Raw genomic sequence first — 27,019 nt, 5'->3', positions numbered from 1 at the left:
AATTATGGGCACTATTAAATATAATTTCTGTTTTTCTCACTTGAAACACATCTAGGTTTAATTGAAATTGTTCTTTACAATGGAATTCATTTCTTCAAAAGATAAAAAAATTAATTGCCACTAAAGGTATATTTCAATGTTATTTTTATATCTAAGATTGATTTTCACAGTGGCTGATTTAAATATTTAATTGTATTGTCTGTTACTATTAAAAGCTGTACTGTGTTATCAAAAAAAAAAAAAATAAAAAACTTTGGTATTATGACGTCAAAAAGGTGTTAAATTAATACCATTCAATTCAGGTTAAAGGTACGTAATTAAATCTTAATCTGATTTAAGATTTTTTTTAAAATGTGTTCTCATTATATAATTGAATATTAAAAGTTTAGTTCAAAGTTTAGTAAAATAAAAAAAAAAAATTATGGATGTACAGTGTATACTAAATACATTTCTGAAAATAATAATTTTATTTCCATTTTTCCAAAGGATCTGAATGAAGTGTAGCTATGCAAATTCTTAAGAAAATATTTGACATATGACAAGTAGGTTAGTCCAAAAATAAAATTGCAATATTGAATTATGTGTATCGTAATTTCGTGTGTGGTACATCTAATAATTAGTTTATAGTTACTATTTTCAACATACATTAATACTTATAAGTGAAAGTAATGAGGAAAGAGTAGCTAGATAATGTTTATTTGTGTTTGGCTTAAGTTAAAATTTAATTTAATTTAAACAAGTTATAATTTCAATATTTCATCTTTTAATAATAATACATAAATGTATAATTTTAGCTGCTACAAATATAGTATTATTCTTTTTTATTTATATAATAATTGCAAAATAATTGCAAAATATATATAAAATTGTATTATATTTTAAGGTTCGTTCGTATCTTTTTATTGTTATCACTTATCAGTGATGATGGCACAATACTTCTGTTATCACTTATCATTGTGTAAATATATTTAAATAAATAGTGAAATGTTATCATTTTAATTTATTAACACTAATTTAGTATTATTTACCTACCTATAATTATTAATTATAATTTGTTGTCTATAATTGGTAATTGGTATTAGTTAATGGGTATGTGTACTAGTTCTAATAAAAGCGATTTGATATTTTAAAAGGTAAAATATACCTAGTTTCATTTACTGCACCGGTTTTGAAGAACAATAAAATGACATGTATCAGGTAGTTATTGTTTTAAAATTATTTGTTAATAATATTATATAAACTCTTTTTATTTCAACTATTGAATAAACATGTGTAAAGAAATTCATAGAATTTTTTTTTTATAATTAAAATATTAGTCAAGATGGAAAATTCAGTTTGGGAGAACATACATTGTCAGTGCCTATGGAATTATATAAACTGAATCGAGATAGACTTTGTAAACGTCTATCAGAAGTTGTGGACAAGGATACTTATGTACTATTACAAGGTGGATCACATATATCCCACTATTGTACTGATGTGGATTATGTATTTAGACAGGTGAGTTTATTTTGTCTGACATATTATTTAACATTTTTTTTTTCATGAAATCTTATTGTTTTCTGAAATTGTTGTTTCTTGCTTACAGAAATATTAACAATTCAAAAATAATGTTTCAATTTGAGTTAACTAACTAATACACATTCAACTATACTAACATATCTGTTATATTTTGTAATATACCTGTATTTAATTTTTTAAATTTTATACAACTAATTTTTTTTTTTATTATTATTTTTAAGCTTCGGCAACTGAGTCCATTAGCTGTAGGTTATGGTATTGTAGGGTTTTGGGACCTTAGGGTTATGGAACATGTGTGTGACAACTAATTTACGATTATTAATTTGAGTGTATACTATATACATATAATATATTAAAAAAGTATATTTAAGGTTAACATGTTCAAATTTGTTATATCTATTTTTAATAAAATAATACCTTTTTGATTAGGTATTAAAAATGTTTTTAGATTATTTAAATTCTGATTTACAGTTACAGCATGTATGTATCTAATTTTAAATGGGTTGCTAGTTATTCATTTCTTTGAATAGTTACAGCATTAGATAATTTATATAATATAGTAGTAAATAGTACTTTCAGAACTAGAATAACAACATTTTAATTGCTTGAAGTCACATTAAAGTAACATATGAGATTGTCTTCATATTATTAAGTTGTTGGTATAAAAATAAAATTTATAGATTTATAGATTTATAAATTTAATGTAGGACCTCGTATTTGGTGACTGTTGCCAGTAGCTGCAGTGAGGTTAGTTGAGGCTTGTTATACTTCAAATAGCTATGGTTTTGAAATGTAAGTTTGGCCGCCAAATTCTGATTTATCTAACATTTTTGGTCCACCTAAAAATGGCCGAAAAAAGAGGTGTCTGATGAAGTAGAAAAGTTCCGATAAATGCATAGATATAAAAATAATTAAATGCAGATATGTTTGTACATGTAGCTTTCACTCCATCACCAAACTACACCAAGATTCAATAAGACTTGTTCTTATACTGGCATCATCTTAAATAGAAGACCTAACTACTTGGGGTTCCCATCTAAAATCAAAAATAAATATATTAAATTCTAGACTACATTTTACTTTAGATTATTCCTTTATTCAAACCTGATAATCTCAAAATAATATTAAAAATTAGCAACAATAAATAAATGGTATTCAAAAAATATTTTGTCACTAGATGATAATGATATATCTGTATTTATTCCATTTTCCTTAACTAATATAAATTGTCCAAAAGAAATTATTCTATAATGATAGATAACCCTACTAAATATTTAAGAATTATATTCTACAAACATCTAAAATGGGTACCACAGTACAACATATTAAAAATGTGATATTAGGTATTAGAAAATGCTTTTATAATATTATATTCAAGGAATTCGGAAATATTTTAGATATCAATAGCATAAGAATAATATATCTAGCTATAGTACAATCTATATACCTCTATACTGACATATTATTATAGTCTAATTTATTGTGTGAGAGCCAGCTTACAAAAATACCTTGGAACCACTTAATGTAGTACAGATTATAATTATGCTGAAACATTATGTATTTCTGTAAATTTGCTTATTAGCTATTGTACTAATAACATACAGTTTTTGTTATTGTATATTAATGTATTAGGTATGTTATTTTATATTTTAATAAACATTAAAAAAGATTCAAACAATTTGAAATTTATAGTCTATAATATAAATACTAAAAGTATCTTGAAGTAAAATACATGACAAGACTGATAGGCAACTTAAATATTTAATGAGGCATGTGATAGGTTTCAGCTGGGTAGGGCTAATGTGAAGAATTTGGCTTACTATTCTAGGAAAGTTGGTAACACAGCAGTATAATATGTATAATACTTAATTAAATATTTCCTGAATAATTTCAATAGGTACTTTTTATTTTATAACAGTTAAAAGTTCATCTTATTGATTAATTATTTTTCTTGATAATATTTCTATAGATTTGACTTTTTCCTTTATATATTAAAAATGTATGTATAGTATGTAAATTATAGTTGTAACTAATGATTATTGGCAATATGAAAAATAGTGAATAATCATTCATCATTAATTAATGTTACATTTTTAATCTCAGTATGAATCATAAATTTACTAGAAATAAAAAATAAATAAATCAAAATAAAAGCATTCATTAGTCTTAAAAAGGGCAAGATGCATTTTAAGAATGACATTTGCTTTGGCTTTTGTAGATTGAGGCTCTAGAAAATCGTTTAATTTTATAAATATGATTTATGAATAATAAAATTTATATTAAATATTTTATATAAGTGATTTTTTTAACGGCAAACACTCATTATTATCTGGAGGAAGTATGAACGTTTTATTTTTTGTTTGTTTTATTATTTGTTAAGTTTTATTTTTTTAAGTTTTTGTGTAGATACTACCTCTCTACCATTCCATTCGGAATGTCGCTTGGCAATACTTTAAATACTCTTCACGATATGTAAAAAATTTAGAAAATAACTAATGTATTTTCATACTAACAATATTAACTGTTGTTAAATCTATTATTTGATTTATGTAATCAATACATGTATAGCAACACAATATTACATATTATGTAGGATACGACATGTGTGTATACACAAATACCTGTTATATAAACAACGGAACAACAACAACAACAATAACAAATCACAAAAGTCCATTCGGTGATGATTAATATTATATCTGTGGTAGCTAGAATATGCATATAAACATTTATGAATTGGCTAAATTAGAAGTTGCCTACGTGTGGAAATTCAAGGTTTATATTTCATATAAATATAATTTTTGTTTACGTCAGTGTAAACTATAAACCGCTATCAGCCTAAACGTGTAGCGATGGGCGGGATTTGCGACTAATCGATTTAGGTAATATAGTTTCAATAATTATTTTAAAAAAAAACGATGTTGTTCGTATAATGCATTAATTATATTTCAATGTTACACAATAACTACGTTTGCTGACGCACATTGAAAACGTGTATAATGCATTAATGTATATTAGAATATATTGTACGACGGTATTTATTATTTTAAAAATAGTTAATAACACCTATTTATAATTTGTCAATAACAGTACTATAGGTAATATTATGTGTTATAACTCATAATGTATGGGGCTAAAACTTAACGCACTAATTGTGTATTAAATATGCATAGAGACAGGAGTTATTATGCACTTAAAAATCAAAAATATTTGTTTATAACACTATAAACTAAGGTTTCTGGTAACGAATTGAGTTTAATTGTCACTTTGGGTCCTAAAAAGTAAAAAATACCCACTGTCTACTTTAAAAAATAGTCAGAAAAAAACAAAATTTGGGAAAATGAAAATTTGTATGTAAAAATTGTTTTTGACAAACTCGATTTTGTTTTTGTTGTAACTTGTAGTTAAAAAACTAATAACACGTAGTATTTAGTCATTGATTTTTCGCTAAATAGTTGTTTAAGCATTTTCTAGACTTTATATAATTTTCAAAATATTTTGGCTCTTTGTGCGATTTATAGAAATTTTTAATTTTTAATTTATTTGAGAAAAAATTGTTGTTTTTGATTATAAAGCTTAACAGTTCAATACAACTATAATATTCAAAGATCTTTATAGTTATTATTCTAATAAAAATATTTGCAATGTATAGTCAACATTTTTTTAAAGCATTATTTTAAGTTACATTTTTTATGAAATTCATCAATTTTTTTTTTTTTTTTTTTATTTGAAGAAATCAAAATAAATGATTACAATTTAAACACATTTAACAAATAGGTTTTGATTACCTACCTCCTGTAAGCTAATAGCTTGTGATGGAAGTAGGGAGTTATTACATTACCAATAAAATAAAATAAATAATACAATAATTAGGTAATTTCTTATAATATTACGTACATTGACTTATGAATATGAACACTTTTAAAAAAAGAAGAAAAGACAAAGTGATGTACAGTTTTAACAAAAATAAATTAGTAATACATTTAGTTGATACAGCATTATAGCAAACAAAAATATACTGTTATATATATAAATAACATACAATTTAGTAATAATTTACAATAAAGAATAAAATTAATACTCACTATTATTCAATTCTAAAAATATAAATTTATATAATAATTCTTTATTATTAATTTTTTTACTTGTAATAATATTTCTTTTAAAGTCCAGAGGCATAGAGTTGTAATAAGTCGGGCCTAAATAATCTACAAATGTTTGACCAAAAGATTTATAGGTATATTTAACTGGACAATCATATTTTCTAATTTCTCTCAAATGACTATTATCACTATTTAACTGATCAATATCAAGTTGTTTAATAATGAACATAATTGCTATTTTTTTATATAATTGTCTTACTGGCAAGACCCCTAATTCTTTGTAATTTTCAATTGTTGATCCTTTTAGTGAAAGCTTATTTAGGCAGATTCTAACAATGTTATTCTGATTTATTATTAGGTTAATTATAATATTGTCTCGAAGGTCACCCCATACTAATAAACCGTACTGGAAATTCGATTGGTATAGAGCAAAATAAACTAATCTCATAGTTTGTTTTGGAACTATTTTTTTTAGTTTGAACATATTATAGGTTATGAAGCGTAGTTTTCCTAATAGATTGTTGACATGTAAGTTCCATTTCAAGTGATTATCAATGATTAATCCTAAATATCTTATTTTTATAACTTTATTAATTTGCTTACAGTTAATTGAGTTACAGTTCTTGTTATTAGAACATTCGTGTATTGAAATGGAGCTAATAGTAGAATCAGAATTGTTAATAGAGAACGGAATAAACACTGTTTTTTCTATGTTTAGGGATAGATTTCTTTCTTTCAATGTTTTTAATATTTTACGAAAGCCAGTTACAGATTTTTCATAAACACCTTCCCATGTATTATGCGAGAAAAGCAGACAGGTATCATCCGCATATGTTACTATTGAGCCCTCAATGTTGAGATCGCAAATTTCATTTATATATAAAATGAATAAGATAGGGCCCAAAATACTACCCTGAGGTACTCCATATTTAATTTCATACATGTTACCATTAATTCCATTCATTTTAACTGTTTGTTTTCTATTGGTTAAATAGCTTTTGAACCAGGTTAGACTACATTTAGTTATTCCAAAGCTGGGCAATATATTTAATAAAATATCGTGATCAACCATATCTGCAAATGCCTTAGCTATATCTAAAAAGATTGCCAATGATTTTTCACTATTATCTAATGTGCTGTACAAAAACTGGGTAACTATTTATAAAGGGCATTATCAGTACTCAACCCTGGCCTAAAGCCAAATTGGTTTTTTGATAAAAGTTGATTTTTTTCTAAGAAAGATATTAGTCTTGTTTTAATAATTTTTTCAAAAATTTTAGAATAATTACTTAACATGGATATTGGCCTGTAGTTGTTCATATTTGTTTTATCCCCACTCTTAAATATAGGCTTAATATCCGCTATTTTTAGTTTATCCGGGAAAATACATTGCTTTAGACTTAAATTATAAATGAAAGCAAGGGGATCCACTATGTATTTGCTTATGTGTTTTAGGATTTTCACGGTCACTCCATCCAAACCCGCTGCCGTGTCATTTAAACATGTATTTTATACAACTTATTTTAAATATTGGTTGCTGCAGTTAAAATTTTTTTAAATAATACTATGATTCTCTACATTTTTTTCATCTACATTTTAATTATAATATATATTATATAAGTATTACTAAAAAATCTTGTAATAGCACCCAGTGTGCTGAAACATTTTAAAATTAAATAAATAAAAAAAAAATTACTAAAAAATAACTATGGGCTTTAAACTTTGAAACAAAAAGTGATTTTATTGGTTTACTATTACGACAAGACCATACAGTTGAAATCTCAATTGGGTGTCTTTACTTTTGATATACTTAGTTTTAATAGTACTGGGGCGCGGACTTTGTAGCGATTTCCCTTTTTTTGGGGTTTATTAAACGTATTTTTTATTTCTAGGTAACCTATAATTTCATTTCAATATTTCATGATAATCCAAATCAAATTTTTGAAGTTTTATTTAAAATGTTTACATAAATTATTTATAGATTAAAACTTAGTAAATCAAAAATAAAGACAATGATTTAAGATTTTAACTGTATGCTCCTATTCTTATACGTGGAATAAGAATTTATACAAAGAAATTATAATTACATACTATCATAGCTGTTTGTTCGTATAACGCTTTTATGTTTATTTTAGGAACCCTACTTCCATTGGACTTTCGGGGTCAGCGAACCTGATTGTTACGGTCTAATACAAGTATCCAGCGGCGAAGCTCATTTGTTTTTCCCGAGAGTTGAAGAGGCGCACACAGTGTGGTTGGGCAAACCGTTGGGCTTAGATGAATACAAATGTCGGTATAAGGTTAACTACGCATCGTACACGGACACGGTAATAAATAATAATCGTTATAAAAACTATAAGTTTCTTTTTTTTATCGTAAGGTACCAACTGAATCGCCTACTGGCTGTATTAGTAGTCCCAAAGCATTTTGGTTAAACACTTATATGATCCCCATCGTCAAGACTATTTTATTATGAGAATACAAAAATTACTTAAGTTAAATGTGAAAAAGATTAAACTTCAATATTTTACTCAATGCGGTATATTTTTATCAGTTCTTAATTATTTTTTTCAACAGAGACAGGTTTTTGGGCCGGGTACAATTTGTTATTGTCTAACCATCTAACTGATTTTCTTGAGGTCAATTTTCGTTAGTCTATGCTTATTGTCATAAAAACGATAATCAACAATAAAAAAAAAATCAAATTCCAAAAAAAATGTAGAATGGTACTTTCCCATTGCACTTTATCTAAAAACATCTATGATTCGTTGATTCCTCAATTTTCAATACAGATGATACAGTTTGAGGTTAGGGTGTGAATTGTGGTTAAATTTGATGCATTGGCTTTTAGAAGGAGAAGGTATACAGCGGTATTCACTTAACTAAATTGTTTTGTTTTTTATGATTAACCGCCACATGGTACCTATGCTTACGGTAGACGCGTCAAAAACGCATCGACGATCGACATACGAAAATAGCACCTCTATACAGCATACAGTACAGTATAGGTATACATCATGGCACCATGCAAACATTATTTTCTAGGACAGATGCCCAATTGTGTCGTGTTTTTAACGTCGTGTCCAACAAGCAACGCTGAGTGACAATTACTAAAATAATTATTTTAATATGACCAATGGAAGCTGCTGAGAATTGCGGAGTAGGCTTTTAAATCCCATATTTTGTTATTCCTAGGTAAATTATAGGCAGGTGTGCTTGCTCAGGCACTTGTTCACCATTTTGGCGCCTGTATATGTATGCTAAAGTAAGCCACTGTTTGGGAGTTTGGGACATATTATCAGGGAAACCAAAGTGCCTGACCTCTCCAAAACTGTGTAGGCTTCCGTAAAAAATGAATGTGTTCTGTATTAATTTAATACACAAAACACTTTTTTAATCACTGAAATAATAATTTATTATTATAAAACAAGTCTAAAACAAATATCTATATTCCCGCCAAGCTTTGTTACCTAGTATAATTCTATAGGTACAGTAAAATAAATACGATAATATTATTTTCTGTTATTTAAAATATGACGTCATATCAGGCAATTCGCAACTCGCAAGTGCCTACTTTATACATTGTATCAGTGTATCTGATACACTCCTGCTTTTCCTATAAGTTCAATATGTTATAAGTATAACTTATAATTTATAACGCGGACGTATGTATGAGCTGTTTTTTTATTGCAATTATATGTCGTCGTAGATTTTGTTTGTCATACCTAAGAAAATTATATAAAAAGAAAATAAGTAGAACATTATATATTTATATAAATTGTTACTTGAGAAATTATGTAGAAGTTCGTGTTATAAACTATTTTATCTTAAATATTTTCATGAAATATATATTTTAAACTTTCCGAGATAAGTGAAGTTGCTTAGATTATTGTTTCTGAATATGATTTATACTTTAAAAAAAATGTAGTTGTTTGTTTATTGAATAAACATATTAAGTAAAAAATAATTAATAATAGGAGATCAATAGTAATACTACAATAGTATAATCCCAAATATTTAAAATCAATAATATGGTATGGTTATTTTAATTTTGAATGTAAAAAAATAATTTGGTTGCTACATGCCTAAATCCTAATGTATCTATATGTATTTTTAAATACTACGTCCCTATAATACGATTTAAGCATACTCATTTTTAACTATATTCCTGATCACAATCGTTTCCATAATGTTCGATATTATGCTTACTATTGCAGATATAATTTAATGACGCTAAGCTATACTTAAAAACTAAGCATTTACAATTCGAATATTAAGAAAGATTTTTCGATGAATAAAAGTTTATATCCAAATACAATTTGAAATTGTTGTATTATAAATATTTAATTTACGTATTGATTATTTGATCAGTATAACACACTAATAAAAATTGATATAATTTATATCAATTTAATAACTTACTGTAATAAAATGTGATTAAATTATTTTACAGACAATTATAGACGAATAACTTCATATTGTTTGCTCTGATAATTTCGTTATGTACCGATATATTTTTTATTTTAACATTTTACACACATACACACACACACGCAAATAATTGCATGGTTGTTTATAATTATAATAATTGTTTGTCTGATATGTCTTATTAGCTTGGTGAAACACTGAATGCATTAAAACCTTCACTGATATTGACTTTGGTAAGTACCTAAAACAATTTAAATTTAACCTTTCCATAAAACATGATTTATACGTCTTGTTTATTTTTTAATATATAATAATGACATAATATATACCTTGGTATATATACTAGAGGTGGTAAAATTATTTTGGATTCTGAGCGGAGCGATGAATGTATCGATTATACAGAGATATGTGTTTTTAAAAAAAATGTTTTTAGTCAGTATACATGAAAAGTAGTTAAAATAAATGCTTCAATTTTCAACGTTTAGTTTGGTTTCTGAAAGAAAATTGAAAATTCCCAATATTTTTCAAAATAAAAAACAAATTAAAGAAAATTGGAAATGTTAAAGTAAAACTAGTTTTTGGTAATATTTATTTTGTATTATTTGGTGTAATTCAGTATTCAGATACTTTAAGAGGAGTTCACACCCGCATGTGTTATCTCCGTCTTACATATGTGCGACAAAACAAATTTTCGTTCACCAATTTCAATAGAGCGCAGTTAGTTTTAATATTTGAATGCATTGACCTACTATATACACTTTAAAGGTAAGATTGTGTATAAATGTTCCCATTGCTCCCCCCTAAATACGGCCCTGATTGATGGTAGTCTTAATGCCAGTTTTCTTTATTGCCCTAACTAAATTATAGTTTTATTTTTAATGTGTCATGCACGCTGCGCATAGCATAAATTATTTTATTTGGCGATTAAATACAAATTGTTTACTAATATTTCTGCCATAACTGTTTACCAATATAGAAGTATGTATGACACAATCATTATCACCTTTTTTCTGTTGGCTTTAATATAATAGCAATGTAACAACAACACACGAGTTACTAAAGTGGCGTTAACGATAAACAATTTATTTACATTGTTCGTTTATTTACCCCGAGACTAACGATTTATATGTCCTAATTTCGATTCGTTTCACAATCCAAGATCTGTGTGTATGTAATATTTGTTGAATGAATGTGCCTTAACGATCGATCGTTATGAATTTAATCAATAATGCGTACTTAACTCTTATAATTAAATGTCATTCTTAGATATTTATAATTTACGTATTAATACTGCGTTCATAAAATGTAAGTTATTAGTTGGTGATAAAAAAGTTAGATAATTTTGAACAGTTATTGAATGTACCTACCATGTAGTTGTACAGTAATACTTGTATTGGTTACAGATAAATAGATTCCATGAAATGTGAATAATGAATATTATGCTACACTACATCATATTTATAATGTATAACCTTGTATAAAATCATCAAGCCTACCGTTAAAAATGCGATTAAAAGAGATCTTTAAAATTGTTGTTTAAACTTTAAATCTCAATAATTATATTTTAGCTTAGGGTTTTTAAATTTTTTTTTAGTTACCTACAGAGTTAGAATGAAAAATGGTTATTTGTATTGCGTTGTTGGTCTTATAAATAGTAATTGTATTAAATAAATTATTGTATACATTATGGTGATATACATTTCGTATGTTTTAAATTAATAGTGAGATCAAGAACAATTGATTTTTTTTCTACATTCGTATCATTATAAAAACAGTTTGGGCAGTCCTCACTTTTTAGTCCTTTTATTTTATTGATCATTTAATTCCAGAGCTTTGCACTCGGATCATTTACTGGGGTTTCGGGTGCTGAATGTATTTATGGGTCAAACATCAGAATAAAAAATTTAAATAAACGTTTGGGTGTGAATAACTGTTATTATTTGGGTATATATTAGTTAATACGGGTGTTCAGTAGTCTAGAAAAAACATAATTTTTTATTGTAGACAGCCCCCAAAAGCTGAAAATAAATTTAAAAAATGATATTATTTTTAAGAAAACATTTGTTGAATTTCCCTATAATTTATTGAGAAATTTTTCCTGTTAATAATATTGTTATTTTTAAAGAACTAAGTACAAAATCGAACTAACTGAAAGAAATACATACAGTCATATCACACACACCACATGATGATTGTAAAAACAAAACTATTCGGGTTTCGGATTAATTTTCTGTTATAATTCAGGTGTTTTGAAAGCAGAATCATTCGGGTGTTAGGGGTCCTGGTTAATTCGGGTTCAAGGTCCTGCAATTTACCAACGGATGAACAATATTTCCGAGTTGAACGATTTTCTTACTATATTGTAATTTAAAAAAGAGTAACTGTAGGTACTTAAAATTTACACCAAATGTTTATTTTATCATTAATTATGTAATAAAATTACCAACATATTTTGACCCAATTTTTTTCCTATAAGCATTTAAAGTTTATGTTTTGATAACATTTGTCGAATTTTTTTGTTGTTAAAAATGTATAAAATGTTCAATTTTTATAGTTCAGAATTGAAAATTTAAAACAAGGTTTCTTCTAAGTATTTCTTACTGAAACCGAAAAATGTTAAAATTATATAAAAATTATTTTTTCGTAGATATTTTAAGTTCAAATTCGAAAAATAATGATTTTAGTTATTTTGTTATAGTTTAGAAATATTATTGTGGGTACTTGAAACTTTTAAAGTATATTAATGTATTTTATACACACAATGATATTTTCAAGGCAATGTCTTCAGAAAAATTGAATTGAATCTATTATATTACAAATAGTAATAACAAATTGCTTTAATATCAATAATATCATAAATTAATTTACTTAATAATATAGGCTTCGCTCAGAGTCGTTTTTCGTATACAATGATTTTATATCATAGAATTCAAACTTAACATATCCATTACAGTGACCACTTTGGCATCTGATACATAGTATCAGAGTAATATCCACTTCTTTAAGTTAATTTTATACAATATTTGTTTCTTTTTTTTTAGTATGGAAAAAACACTGATAGTGATTTGACATGTAAAGAAGCTCATTTTGAAGGAATAGACAGGTACAATAAAGACAGTAAATAAAATATTATATACATATTAACTAAAATATTTTATTAAATTAAGGTTTACATTGGACAACACTATATTACATAAAATCATTGCAGATTGGTGAGTAAATAAAAATTATTATTTTGTATACACATTCTCTTGAATAAAATTAACAAGGAGTTAACATCATTTTATACCTATTGTTAATATATTCGGTTAGTTCAGCAGGATACTTGAGTTCTAATATTTTCTTGTAGTTGATGGACATAACATTTAATCCAATTTTTCGAAAATGTCGTATTCTAGTGGTTTCAATACCAGTTAAGTGTTCTTTTTCCCAGCAATAGTGTTCAGGCAAATGAACTAAAATCACAGTGCATAGACCAGGATGTTTATTGAAATTTATGTACCTACTGTTAAGTTCTAATTTAACTGGGTGTACTAAAGCATCAATTATGTAAATACTCATAAGTGGTAGTTGGCTTAAAATGGTCGAATAAGAAATTTTGTAGCCTTGGAAAGTATTTTCAAGAGTACTATTGATTTCTTTTAAGATCCGTTTTATTCTATAGTCGCACCAAATGCTCTTTGCAAATTTATCCTTGGGTAACACTGGCCCTCTATAGTGATCACATTCTAATGTCATACACTGGTCGATGACTTTTAATTTTGTTCTTATGTAGTCATTTTTACCTCCTTTGTCATATAAATTATGTAAAAAAGAAGTATTAAATACCCTGTGTACAAAGTTCAATGGCTGTTTCTCCAAATAAACACAAGATAATAATATATCTACTGTTTCTTGTGTCTTAAAATTATAAAACTCTTTATTCATTATATTTTCCACTTTTATCCAAAACTCTAAAGCAGATTTAGGTTTGTAGTTGAGCTGACCAAATGGCCAAAACAAATCTCTAAACTGAGAAGGAGTTATATTGGAACCAAACTGAATTATGTACTTGGCACATCCTTCAAAAATATTTTCTGAACGTACATTAAACTTTGAACAGTAGTTCATAATTTCTACCATTAATAAAGGACTGTCTATTGTACTGTGTTTGGCTTTTATATAGCGTTCTAATGCTCTCACAATACCAATATCCACATAGTTGGAATTATTTAACTCATTTACAATTGAAGTTAGATTATTTTCACTCATTGTGTGTATGTTTGTATTTATCCACCTTGATGTTGTCTTTAAGATAATATTTGAACTGCACTTAGTAAGTCGTATTATATACAACATTTCTATTAAGTCATTAGTACTAAGATGATGCCAAAAGTGCTTTAAACGTCTCTCCAACAGGTTCATAATGGTTTTTCTACTTTTCTTTAATAGGTGTAATATTCTGAAAACTTGAATCACATTTTTTTCATCAATTTGATCAGATTTGTCCATTATTCCAATCCAAAGCTGGTCTGCGGTCTTGACTTCATTTAATTTTGAAAATGCATCGATTGATCTACATAAATCATCTATATTCAGTTTATTTTCAGTTACTCGGCATAAAATTTCTTCAGATATATTATTTTTAAATGTGTCGAATGGTAATACTCGAACACGATCGATAGGCATTAGTTCTAGTGTTCCAACCACAGCAGAGTTATTATCTCCTTTCATAATAATTTCCAGCAGTTTTCCTAATATTGGTGTTTTGGTATAATCTATACTTGGTTTGGTATCTAAGATTGATGATAATTTATTAGTTGCTATATGAAATTTAAAGTTCTCAAGTTCTACTATTTTTTTCAGAGCACATAGTGCTACCATTGGAGTTACCTCATCAAGCATTACTATTTCTAGTAAATCCACTAGTGATTTTACCGAAGAACATTTTTTAAAGCCTCGAATAACATCTACAATTTCTTTATCAGCTTTTTCGCGGTCTGTTTCATTCTTCAGATTATTTAATTTATTGACTAGTTCATCATTATTAATGTCCGTACCTCCAGTTTCAGTACATTTTTCATCACAGCAAATTTCGTTGCTACATACATTACGTACAATCAGTGGTAGTTCTCTTATTTCAGCTCCTTCTTGAATGAGTGCAAATGTATGTCCAAATTTCTCAGCTTTATACCTGTTTTGAGTGACGTTTATCACTTTTAATACATTTAAATAGTTCACTCTATTAAAAAATAATTGCTGGATTACTATTCTTGACATATTTGATGTATTTCACAAACTTCAATATTCATAGAACTAAATAAATAGCAGAACAACAAACATTGTTAAAAGACCATTTTAAACTATATTACAATTTAGTTAAATTTACATTAACACTATGCTATTTAATAGGTTGAAAATATCATGATTTAAATAGGTTTAGAAATACTTTATCATTATTTGTGAGCACTGAGTTCTGATTTTTGACCGTGAAACGCGAAATACGAATCATAATAAATATATGATATTAAATCTAAATTGATAATAGATGATAATATGGTTATCAGACTAAATATTGTTACCAATGGTGGTTGAAAATTCAATGCGGTGATTACAATTTTACCGCTAGATATCACTACCTTTCTATGTCATTTGAAATAAAATATGTGCATAATTCTTTACTTTTCACCTCGAACGGTTCGTGATGAATATTCTAAAAGTATTGTTGTGTATTGAATGCGCCATAATGTACAATAACTTGCTGCAGTCTATCTTATATTCCAATATTTGTTTGCGCGTAATAACAAGCCATATTGCCATTCGTGTGTACAATATTTGTCTTCTGACGTCCATTCTATTAATAAATATCTATTAAATTCCGGTAGAGTGGCCAACGATTGTTGTTTGTCGCACCCAATGTCAGTGTTTACGAATTTATTCAAACGTTTCAAATATGAGAGTGATGAGATTAAACACAACTACACAAGACAGAAAAGATCAACATACTCCAAAAAAATTCCCATCGGTGCGAGGTGTGACAGTGGCCACAGATTTGTTAATTGTAATATGCTGATATTAATGTTTTTTTCTATATTCTTGAAGGAATATGAGTATAATAGGACTACCTAATAAAAAATTGTAGTTTGAGTAATATTAGCGGTTAGTGGTACTTACCAGAACACAGCACCGGTAAACTATAAACTGAAGTTCAAAACCGTTAACACAGACTTACTAATAATATAGTATATACTTATTACTTATGCATAAGAAAAAATATATAAAAAACAATCGAGTTGATTTTATGAATATATTTTTATTTTGTTTTACCTATTATTTGATCATGAACCATGTTTCTATATGTATCGAGTACATATTTTCGCATGTACCCATGTCCTATACGATATAATACCAATATAAGATACGATTACGAGTTGAAAAGATATCCCTTTTATATATTTGTTTAGTTCTGACTTCAAAGCTATAGGTAACGAATTTGTTTATTATTCTTTGTTTATTTGTTTTTTGAGTCCACAATTAAATTCTATATGCTATTATTTCACCGTCTATATTTTTTCTATGATGTAAGCAAATTAGAAAAAAGGAGGGGTATTTTATATTTTAGCCTTTAGGACTAATAGATTCTTATTATTATTTTGCCCTTGTTAAGTAAGTTAATGTTAAATATTAAGCTTATATATTATAACTTTATAAACAATTTAACTATTGAACATTCATTCAGATTTCAGAATATAGGCGGACGCACTCTCCTAGTTTAGATGTATCATTAAGAGCTCTCTAAGGCTAATTTCCTACTGTTTTGAAACTTTACCCAAAACGCCTTTTGAATACTCAAAGTATTCTAGTAATACTCTAGTATTCTTAGTATTCTTTATCAAGCTATGAAACCTACACTTTATATACACTTTATACAACCTAAATTAAAAGAAAACTTAAAACACGTAATGATACGTAATATAATACGCTGTATTAAACAATATTTGGATTATAATTAAAATACAGATTGTTCACTTGAGATAAATTTTTTTAAATTTCATAGCAGTACTTACCTAATCAAAAAAAAAAAAAATATTGAAAAATACACACTAAAAACTAAAACTAGGCAAACCTATAGCTCTGTTCAGAATCGTCTTTTAAATATCATAATTCATCATTGTTGACAGCTACTCATTCTCATTGGCCCACAAAACTTCTGAGTTTTAATTTTTTGTTTTTGTGTAAGTACCTACATCATATGTATTAGGTAGTTGGTTCAATGACAAGGGGAAAAGAATTGGAAACGTGTATCCGCTGTTTTACAATTATTTATTATGTATGTACCTACAATAGAATATAAAATGATAGAAATTGTTTTTCATTAGAATAGAAATTATGATGACGCATCATATTATCATTATTCATTATTAAAAAATATATACATGTATAATATAATTGCAAAATAATTTAGTTGTGTGACGCCAAATGCTTTATCATAAAATAACTTTATTAGTATTTAAAAAGTTTCTTTTTCTAGTCCTTTAATTCATTGATCATAAATTAATAACCATAAACTGTTAAAAAATCTTATTAAAACGTGTGTGAGTATAAATAATACTGTAACTATTTCAGAGTAAAAAATAAAAATAAAAACATTAGTTTTTCAGTAATACTTATATTATACATTTAATGCCAATAGTAATAATAACTTTTTATTATTAATTTTGAATTATTCATGTCATACATGGTAATATTATTATTAAACGTGTTTGAAAAATGTTTTATTGTGTTTAATGCATTTTATATTTATTCAATGGTATTAAGTAGTGTGAGTGACATCATTTTTAGTCTTGAATTACCTAGTAATATTAAAGTATTGTTAAAATAGAAATTAAATAACAATATTATTATATCAATAATACATTTTGTAGTTTTTTACCGCTTTATAGAACATCACATTCACTTGTGAATTTGGTTGCCTATATACTTTTTAAACCGACATGTGCCCTAAACATTATAATATTGTAATGTTATACATAAATGGTAAAAATATACAAGGTATACAAATATACTATTACTTTGAGATAAATCTATTTATTTTTTCTTATTTTGGCCCATGAATTATTAAACAATTTACACTGAGTGATATGTTTACCTACAATTTATCAGTTTAAGGGATTTTATTGTTTCAATTGTGGCATGTATATTATGGTCATGCGTGCTATATATTATATGAACCGTATCATAGCGTATATGTTTTTGTATGTTATTTTTATGTTTCAGCCGCGTTATCAAAACTGATTACGAAAAAGAAGTCATGAGGTACGCAACGAAAGTCACTTGCAACGCTCACAAGTCCGTGATGGCGAAGTGTAAGCCGGGCATGTACGAATATCAATGCGAAGCTAACTTCCTCCATTATGCTTATTACGTCGGCGGGTGCAGGCACGTGGGCTATAACAACATATGCTGTTCAGGCATGAACGGCGCTGTCCTGCACTACGGACACGCCACGGAACCCAACTCTAAAGAGATAGATGACGGCGATATGTGGTATAATACTATAGTATGAAAATAATAAAATATAATATAAGATTTCGTTCATACTTAAAGGTGTTGACACATGTAAATTTATTTAAAACTACATTTGTGTCTATTAAATATTGTTTGAGTACCTATTTATCGCGATGACAAAGAATACAATGTTTGTAAAAAAAAAGGTGATTCTTATCGTTCAGCGTCGTTGTTGAACCATACCTACGTTCCATAATATATGTACAAAATAATAAAGAATTAGCATATAGTATAGGTATGCGTCAAAAATTGAATAAAACATTTAGTTTCTGACATCAGCTCTTCGATTATATATATATGACACAATTACACAAAGAACATTGCACGAGATCGATACAGTTTAACTGTAATAAGTATGTAAATCTCATTTCTTCTTGTATTTATTGCAGTTATTTTGTGATTTTGTCCCTAAAACTTGATGGTATAATCTACACTCTACAGAATGATTAGCCAAGCACGTTCGCCTCGTTTTCCTTTAATAATGCATTTATTAAAAGCTTGTATTTTAGAATTTTGAACTAATAATTGTACTTAAGGACCATATTTTCAAATACTTAGTTTTTTATACTATTTAAAGCATGGTCTAAGGCAATTAGCAGTACCAACTTATTTTTTTAAAGTCAGAATCACTCTTCTTTCCTGAAAAATGTCAGAAAATGACTTTCTGAAAATATTGTATGTTGATATGTATTTAAATTGAAAATCGAACTAGTCAAGTAGTGTTTGTATTGTTTAAAATTGTGTATAAGAAATAGGTATATTATAATATTTTAGGTCCATGATAATAGGTTTGGAAGGTATGGGTGACATGAAGATTTTAAAATTATACTAATTAAAATTAATGTATTAGCATTTTATAGTTAGAAAAAAATCGAGTGCTATGAGTATGAAATTAAATAGGTACTACATAAATTTAATATTTTTGTATGATTATTTTTTAGAACTTGTATTATCAAATCTAAATATTTTAAAATATGGTACTTACCTAAGTATATCTATAGGTGCTTAAAACGTCTAATAATCAGAATTTTAATAAGTATATTATGTATGAAAAACATAGAGGTGAGCTGAGCATGCTTGGTGAATCACTCTGTATACCTGATTTGTTATTTATTTGTTATTGTAAAACACACGCTAGCGTCTATAGAAAGTAAGTCATGCAGTAAATATTATGTATATTTTGGTTATGACGATACGACGGATGATAAACATCAACTCTTTCCGTTGTAGGTCGAGGATAATAGTTAACAAACATTGAATTCGTTGCGCAGCTACATATTTTGATTTTTTTTTTAAATGTAAATTATCTATAATTTAGACGTAGCTTAGGCAAGTTTTAGGCAGTTAAGGCAACATTTTATTTTTTTGTAGTATAACCCCTGTGAATAATTCCTTGATTCTATTTTATAAACACTGTCAACGTACTGTCTGGTACGATGGCAAAGAAAGATAACGTTTTTACAATACTAAAAGAAAAAGCCACCTAGCTAACACGCCTATACTATCCCGATATCTTGACGGAATTTATTCTAAACTCGTTAATCACAAAATATTATATCAAGTACTATTACCTTAAATGTATTCTTACTGCATCCCAAATCACAGTATTGCTGCAGCATAGCCGTGTAGTATGATGCACAGTGCTGTGGATCTATGAATAATAAGTACGACTTATTTACTTACCTACTCAAGTAAACTTATTGATTAGGTACAATACGATAGTTGATGAGTTATTAGTCATTACTCATTAGTTATTGCGATTATCCGATTTAATATTATATCAGTTGTTGAAATAAATATATTTGACTTGTGTTTGTCGGTTTGCAGTTTGTTTGACATGGGAGCATCGTACAGCGGCTATACGGCAGATGTGACCGTATCGTTTCCGGCTAATGGAAAGTTTACCGATGATCAACGCGCGATTTACAACGCCGTGCTTGCGGCCAGCCGTGCCGTTATGAACGCCATAAAACCAGGTACCTATACATTTATTAAGTTGTTAATATGGGCTTACTTGAATTCCTCCAAGTTAGGCCCTCAAATTCGCCACCATGATTTCGAAATCAATGCTATTTTAACTTTGAAATATTGTTTTTTGTCAATGGTAGTTTCATTATCATGAAAAAAAATAATGCTTATTGCTTATAGGTTAGGTAATATAATAGAGTTTTATTTGTTTGTAATACGATGATTTTTCTTTGTAATGATGAGCAAGACGATTCATTAAGTACATTTTTAATTGGCTTTAATTGCTTACCATTTGTCCATAAACGTACTATATGAATATGTAGGTAATACCCATACCTATACATGGATGCGTACTATAACTGATTCAATAATAGTAGGTATTAAAAAATGATCATTTTTCACACTGATTCTCCAAACACGCAAGTATCCGCGTGATCATCATTGTCTGGGTCCGATATTAAAGTTATGTGGTTTTAGGCGTTTCCTGGGTGGACATGCACATATTGGCCAACAAAGTCACTCTTAAAGAGCTGCGCGAAATTGATTTACTTCGCGGTGACGTCGACGAAATGTACGAAGCCGGTCTCGCCGCCATATTCCAACCACACGGTCTGGGGCATCTACTGGGAATTGATGTGCACGATGTTGGTGGTTACTTGGAAGGACACCCGGACAGACCGCTAAAGCCAGGCGTCAAGGCCCTGAGAACGGCCAGGAACTTGGAAGAGGGCATGGCACTCACAGTTGAGCCGGGATGTTATTTCATCGAACCGGTATAACAATACGTTTTTTGAAATTTTATTTGGTTTGGTGTTTTTAATTTTGATTTTGTGCACTGTAATATGGGGTGAGATGTTGCATACGTGCAGGCGTTTTGTAGGTAATTTATCCTTATGTAATGTAGGTACGTTGAACTATTAACGCTGGAGGGGGTGGACATAACCTCCCTGCCAATATTTTTTGGATTAGGCAATTTATTTTAAAATGTCTTTTTTTTGTTAGTGAAGGTCGCCTAATTTCTAAATTAACCCCTCCAAATGTAGGTTTCAGTATACCTACTAAACTTAAAAACGAAACTGCTATTTCAAACTTTATCGTGTGAATGTTTCAGCTGTTAAAGCGGGCTCTCAGTGATCCAGTACTGTCCAGGTTCTTGAACGAAAAAGTGCTAAAACGGTTTTGGAAATTTGGCGGCGTGCGCATAGAAGACAACATTTTTGTTACGAAACGTGGAATCGAAAACTACACCCCTGTACCAAGGACGTAAGTTTAAAGTTTAAAGTTTTGTACTTTTGTCGATGGGACACCGACGATGTTTGCTGTTTCTGCATATCGGTATAAAGTCATAGAGAAAGACTGCACGATCTGTTTATTATGCATTTATATCCAAGCGGAGTTTGAACCTAAGTTTGGACTAGGATCTATTTTTTATTTTGCATATTTTTACATAATTTAAGAACCATGCACAATAGGCATATAGCATATTATTGCATATTTTGACTTTAAACAAATGCATGTTTTATGGTGTATATAAATGAAAGTAGTGTAAAAGGCTAGATATTATGACGTATAATAGTTATACAGTCCTAATTTAAATTTCATAAGAGCGTAGTTTTTTATTATTGTACTATTGTTCCTTGAGGGAATATTTAAGAGAGATAGCAAACATTAGTGTAGCATTTACTATGTAATAACTACTAACTGTGTAAGTCAATGTTAATTTGTGTCTTTAATATGTTATTTTGTATTAGTGTCGAAGAAATCGAAGAGTGGATGAGTAAAAAAGAAACGGTCGCTTAGATGTATGTCATCGAATACGACACGGCGCACCGTATTAATTAAACAACAATTGGTATTACTTATTATAGTATGTAAATTAAATTATATTTTATTATTATTATATTTTAAATATGGGAAATTTTTAAAAACAAATTATACTTATTTTCAGAATTATTGCTCAATTTGTTTATTTTATATACAGTTAATTATATTATTTTGTATAACTTATGTATAGTATTGTAAAAAATGCAGTGACGATAAATGTAGTTAATTAATTTGATAATATTGTTTATGAACATTGAAAATGGTACGGTATAGTAGATAACATTACACAACTTTTAATTACAAAATAATTATCAATAATATAATTAATAAAAATAATAATAAATGTTCATTTCGGTTTTGGATATTTTCAGATGTTATTAATCGCGTTACGACTTACGAGTAATACGCTGTTATAACATTTTATCTTATACATTTTTTTATGCGGAACGCTGTGTAAAATAAAAATAACAAAATCGACAGCCCGACGAGGACCACGTCCAACAAAAAATATTGGTAAAAATCAAAATCTATCGCCAGAGATGCAGTGTTGGTCTCATTGCCATGTCTGATCACGTACTCGGTCCAAAACACAGCCGTTTCCAGTGCACTTGACGGCCTGTCCCTGAATCTTGCCGACAACTCGAATGCCTTTGACTTGTATCTTAAATACATTTCATGAACGTTATAATATTGTGTGTATTGTGCAATGTACAAGTGCAAAACAAAAACTCTTGATGGTGTATATTTAGTGTCGTGATTTTGTGGGTTATCCTAAATTCAAGGTATTTAAATTCAATGCTCATTATATTATTCTCACGTGGTAATAAGTGGCATTCTATTTAGTTAGTAAAGACATTTGCATAAATAATATTTACCTACATACAATTTTTTCGAAACAATTGTTGGTTCATTTAACTTTCGCTTATAACATAATTTTAATGTATCGTTAATTATTTACGTATAAAATCAATTTTTTTTTATTTATAATGATTAACTGTATTGAGACATGAATTTTTCACAAAATATTTATATTCGCATGTCTTAGATGTATAAATATTTTAGCTCTTTTAATCTATTTATAGGTATTTGAGATTTTCGACTTTCTTAGCTTTTATTTGACTTATAATGTATATGATACATTCTGCGTTTGTTATAGTTAAATAGCTTGAGAATTGAATACAATGTAGTTCCTCATAATTTGTTATAACTTATGAGTTATGATCACAATTAAAAAATATCGTTATTGCAAATCCTGCACAGTTTAAATTTTGTTTTTGTTAAATTTTTTTTGGAAATTCGAGAATGATTTATCAAATAGAATTCAAATTTAATACATTCGTTACAGTGATTCTTCGACACTATTAATACACAGCAGAGCGATTTCCTGGGGGGTTGCTTTTGTAAAGGCGGTTCTTGCATTATACATATTCTATCAAATAAATATATATATTGATAACATATCAGACTTAGTCTTACTTGCTGTCCATGACGACGGCTTGTATGCTTTTGATCAGTTTTTCAACGGTTATCTGTCGGTGGTTCAGTCCGATGGCTATGCCTTTTGCGACACAGTTAGCGACGTTCGACTGTTGATCGCCGAACACAGGTATGCCGATCATCGGCACTGCAAAGTAGACAGCCTCCATGACGCCCATAAGGCCACCGTGCGTTATGAATACCTTGACGTTCTTGTGACCTGCGAATGTACAACCATATCATATTATATAGACTATACTATAGTAATAATTGTAATAAAATGAGACGACGCGCGACGGTAGGTGTGTACTAAAAATAGCCTATATACAACGCCGTGTTGTTTTAGTATATGTATAAGATATATAATATTAGTGGTTTTTATGGACATACGTATCACAATAGTTAAGACAGTATATTTTTAGTAATTATTTCAATCTTTCAGACATTTGTTTAGGTTAGCTAGCGACTAGGCGTTCTCAATATTTAGGAAGATAAACATTTTAACCATTCCCTCTTAAATCAAATTAATAACACTCGAAAACAGTCGATCTTAATGTTATGAGTTTGAAATTGTCAAAAACGGACTTTTAAGTTGTATTCAATTAATTTTGTATATGTATATGTGGTTTCGACTACTTTCGAGTCTTAATGTAGGGTTGGGGACCCGGGATTCATTCGACTATTGTATGGTTTTGCACAAAGAATAACTGGTCATCGTTATAATATTCAATTATCAGCATAACGAATACATTTCCTTCATGGACCTTACCAAGGATCTGCTGTTGGGGCATCCACTTGGACACTTTAATTCGTTTGGATATCATTTCGCCTTCGTATTTCCACAGCACGCAATACGGTAGAGCTTCGAAGGCTCGTACGAACGCCATCGTGAACTGTAGCGGAAACGACGATCCCTTCAACAACGAACCAAAAGACACGTAAATGACACCTTGGTCACACAGATCGCAGTAATCTGACCATTCCTATTGCATGACCAGTACAAGAAATACAATGATATTATCAAAATGTAAATAATAATGATGATATTATGATGAACAATTAATAATATGGTTTGTGGACATAATTATATTATAAAGTGAATTGATGTATTGTATTGAATTTATTTGTTAGGTACGATAAAAAAAATCTGTTTTGTTTTGTATATGTTTCAAAATTTGAATAATTTTTGAACTAGTTTTCCAATTTGATCGTATGCAAGTATTGTAGTGTATTTTTTTGGTAAGGAGGGTTGTCGAGGCTTCCTACGCCTGAATGTATAATACTTACGTTTTCAATTTCCGCAGGCTGTGCAATGTGCAGGCCACCCACCTCAACCGCATTGGGTACCGTTGGCCTGGGCTGAGTCAAGCTGTGATGGGCGTTGACCAGTACTAGTGCAGTACGCCGGCGTGCGATTTCAGGAACCGGTGGTGTACCGGGACCGAAGTGCCGCCGGACCAGTTCGGTGGACGGACCGTCGGAGAAGGCGTGGTAACCGACGACGCCGAAGTGCGTGGCCAGAGCGTTGACCAATCGTTGGGCGAACGACATGCCACGGCTGGTGTACGTGAGCAGGTGGTTGACCAGGTACGCGGGGTTCTGAGGGTTGGCCACGCGCCGGTTGAGCTGCGGCGAGTAATCGGACGTCCGGATGGAGATCAGTGGTGCGTCGTACGCGTGCGCAAACGCTGCGAAACAGTCGGTGGCGAATGCTTCGGCGAACACTACGTCAAATCTGAGGGGTTCGTGGATCAGCGCACGGACTAGTGGGTGTTCAAAAGTGGCTTCGCACACCCGGTGATTCATTTGGCACAGGTGTCTAAACCCGGTAACCGGATCCACAAGGTGCCCGAACTCTTTTGTCACGTTCAGCTGGCTGATGACTGGCGGAAGCGTGTCCGACACGTCCACGTCCACGTACCGACGTCCGCCGCCGCTGCCTTTGCGTCGCGGGAACGGGCTGATCACTGTAATATGGTGACCGCGTTCGGATAGCGCGACCATCAGCGGTTCGACCATGGCGAAGTGACTGTGACCGTTGTACGGGAACACGGCCAGTATCCTGGCGCCGCTGGCTGCGGATGGCCACTCCAGCAACAACACCATAACTACCACCATCGCCGCTTGAAGCCCTACCGCCAAACGACCAGTGGGTTCTACGACTACAGCCGTCATCTGTTATCTGTAGAAATAATATTTATATTATATACATTTATCCCACTGTATTATATATTTGGAGGAATACATAGCACCTATATAATATTACGTATTGTAGCATACAGTTGACCAGCTACAAATCGGACAAATAGTTCCAGAGTTCAGTAAAATACTAATTTCATCTTAACAAAATTTGATGTACCTACATGCGTGTGTATACAGCATTATATAGCACTTGGTGCTGCATTAACCACCAGCGGCAAAATACTTTGTACCGCTCTATTAAAAATCATTATAGTGAAATGGAAAGTGACTACACCGCGGCCTACTATTCTTTCCCAGCCAATCTCTTATATTTTAATAATAATAAGTTTATTGCAACATTACAAGTGGTTACGTTAAAATTTACGATTATAAATACAATATTGCAGCACCCCCGGTAAGCATAGCTTGTGCTGGAGTAGCAGTTCTTAAGAACATAATAGAATACAATTTGGTATGAACAATTTGGTATATTCACGTATAAAATTCCTAAACGTGTTTATAATATAATTAAAATAACTATAAACAAACAAATGATCATTTTTAAATAATATGTATTACATAATTATATCTCACACATATATTTGTTTTAAAAAACAGTACCATATTTTTCAAATAAGCTTTGGTTGATATTAAATTATTTTTTTCTTTATTTGATTGTTGAAAACTAATAGATAATCTTACACCAATCAATTTGTTTTAAAAGGTCATAGAAAAAGTCACGGAAAGTGATGACATTTTTTCGTTTATAATAGTGGATCTTAGAATATATATTTTTATTCGTTTCAACAAAACGATCTTACTCTATACCTACTTATTGCATTAAATGAAGCAATATAACAAAATATATTTAATGCTATACTAATTAAAACATTATAGGGAATGTTGTTAATAGGGTGGAATAAGTGAGACATTTTAAAATCTTAATGCAAATGTTCTATCAATAAAATTGA

At 29.2% G+C, this 27,019-nt stretch overlaps 2 protein-coding genes across 2 annotated transcripts; one reads left to right on the top strand and one right to left on the bottom strand.

The window, feature by feature from the left end:
• Positions 1–991: 991 nt before the first annotated feature.
• On the top strand, positions 992–22,740 carry LOC111038202 (xaa-Pro dipeptidase). The gene is made up of 11 exons (XM_022321211.1): positions 992–1,197; positions 1,317–1,500; positions 7,760–7,951; positions 10,238–10,285; positions 13,094–13,155; positions 13,220–13,264; positions 18,309–18,578; positions 20,427–20,575; positions 21,045–21,340; positions 21,679–21,830; positions 22,319–22,740. The coding sequence occupies exons 1-11, from the start codon at positions 1,184–1,186 to the stop codon at positions 22,365–22,367; spliced, it is 1,461 nt and encodes a 486-aa protein (XP_022176903.1). The 5' UTR covers positions 992–1,183; the 3' UTR covers positions 22,368–22,740.
• LOC111038201 (UDP-glucuronosyltransferase 2B17-like) lies at positions 22,587–26,615 on the bottom strand. Its single transcript, XM_022321209.1, has 4 exons — positions 25,155–26,615; positions 24,637–24,850; positions 23,868–24,087; positions 22,587–23,052 (listed from the first exon to the last, which is right to left on the bottom strand). The coding sequence occupies exons 1-4, from the start codon at positions 26,040–26,042 to the stop codon at positions 22,812–22,814; spliced, it is 1,563 nt and encodes a 520-aa protein (XP_022176901.1). The 5' UTR covers positions 26,043–26,615; the 3' UTR covers positions 22,587–22,811.
• Positions 26,616–27,019: the final 404 nt, after the last annotated feature.

The sequence above is a fragment of the Myzus persicae genome, unplaced genomic scaffold, assembly GCF_001856785.1.
Source record: "Myzus persicae strain clone G006 unplaced genomic scaffold, MPER_G0061.0, whole genome shotgun sequence".
In the NCBI taxonomy this organism is placed as follows: Eukaryota; Metazoa; Arthropoda; class Insecta; order Hemiptera; family Aphididae; genus Myzus; species Myzus persicae.
This window is presented reverse-complemented; position numbering and strand designations above follow the sequence as displayed.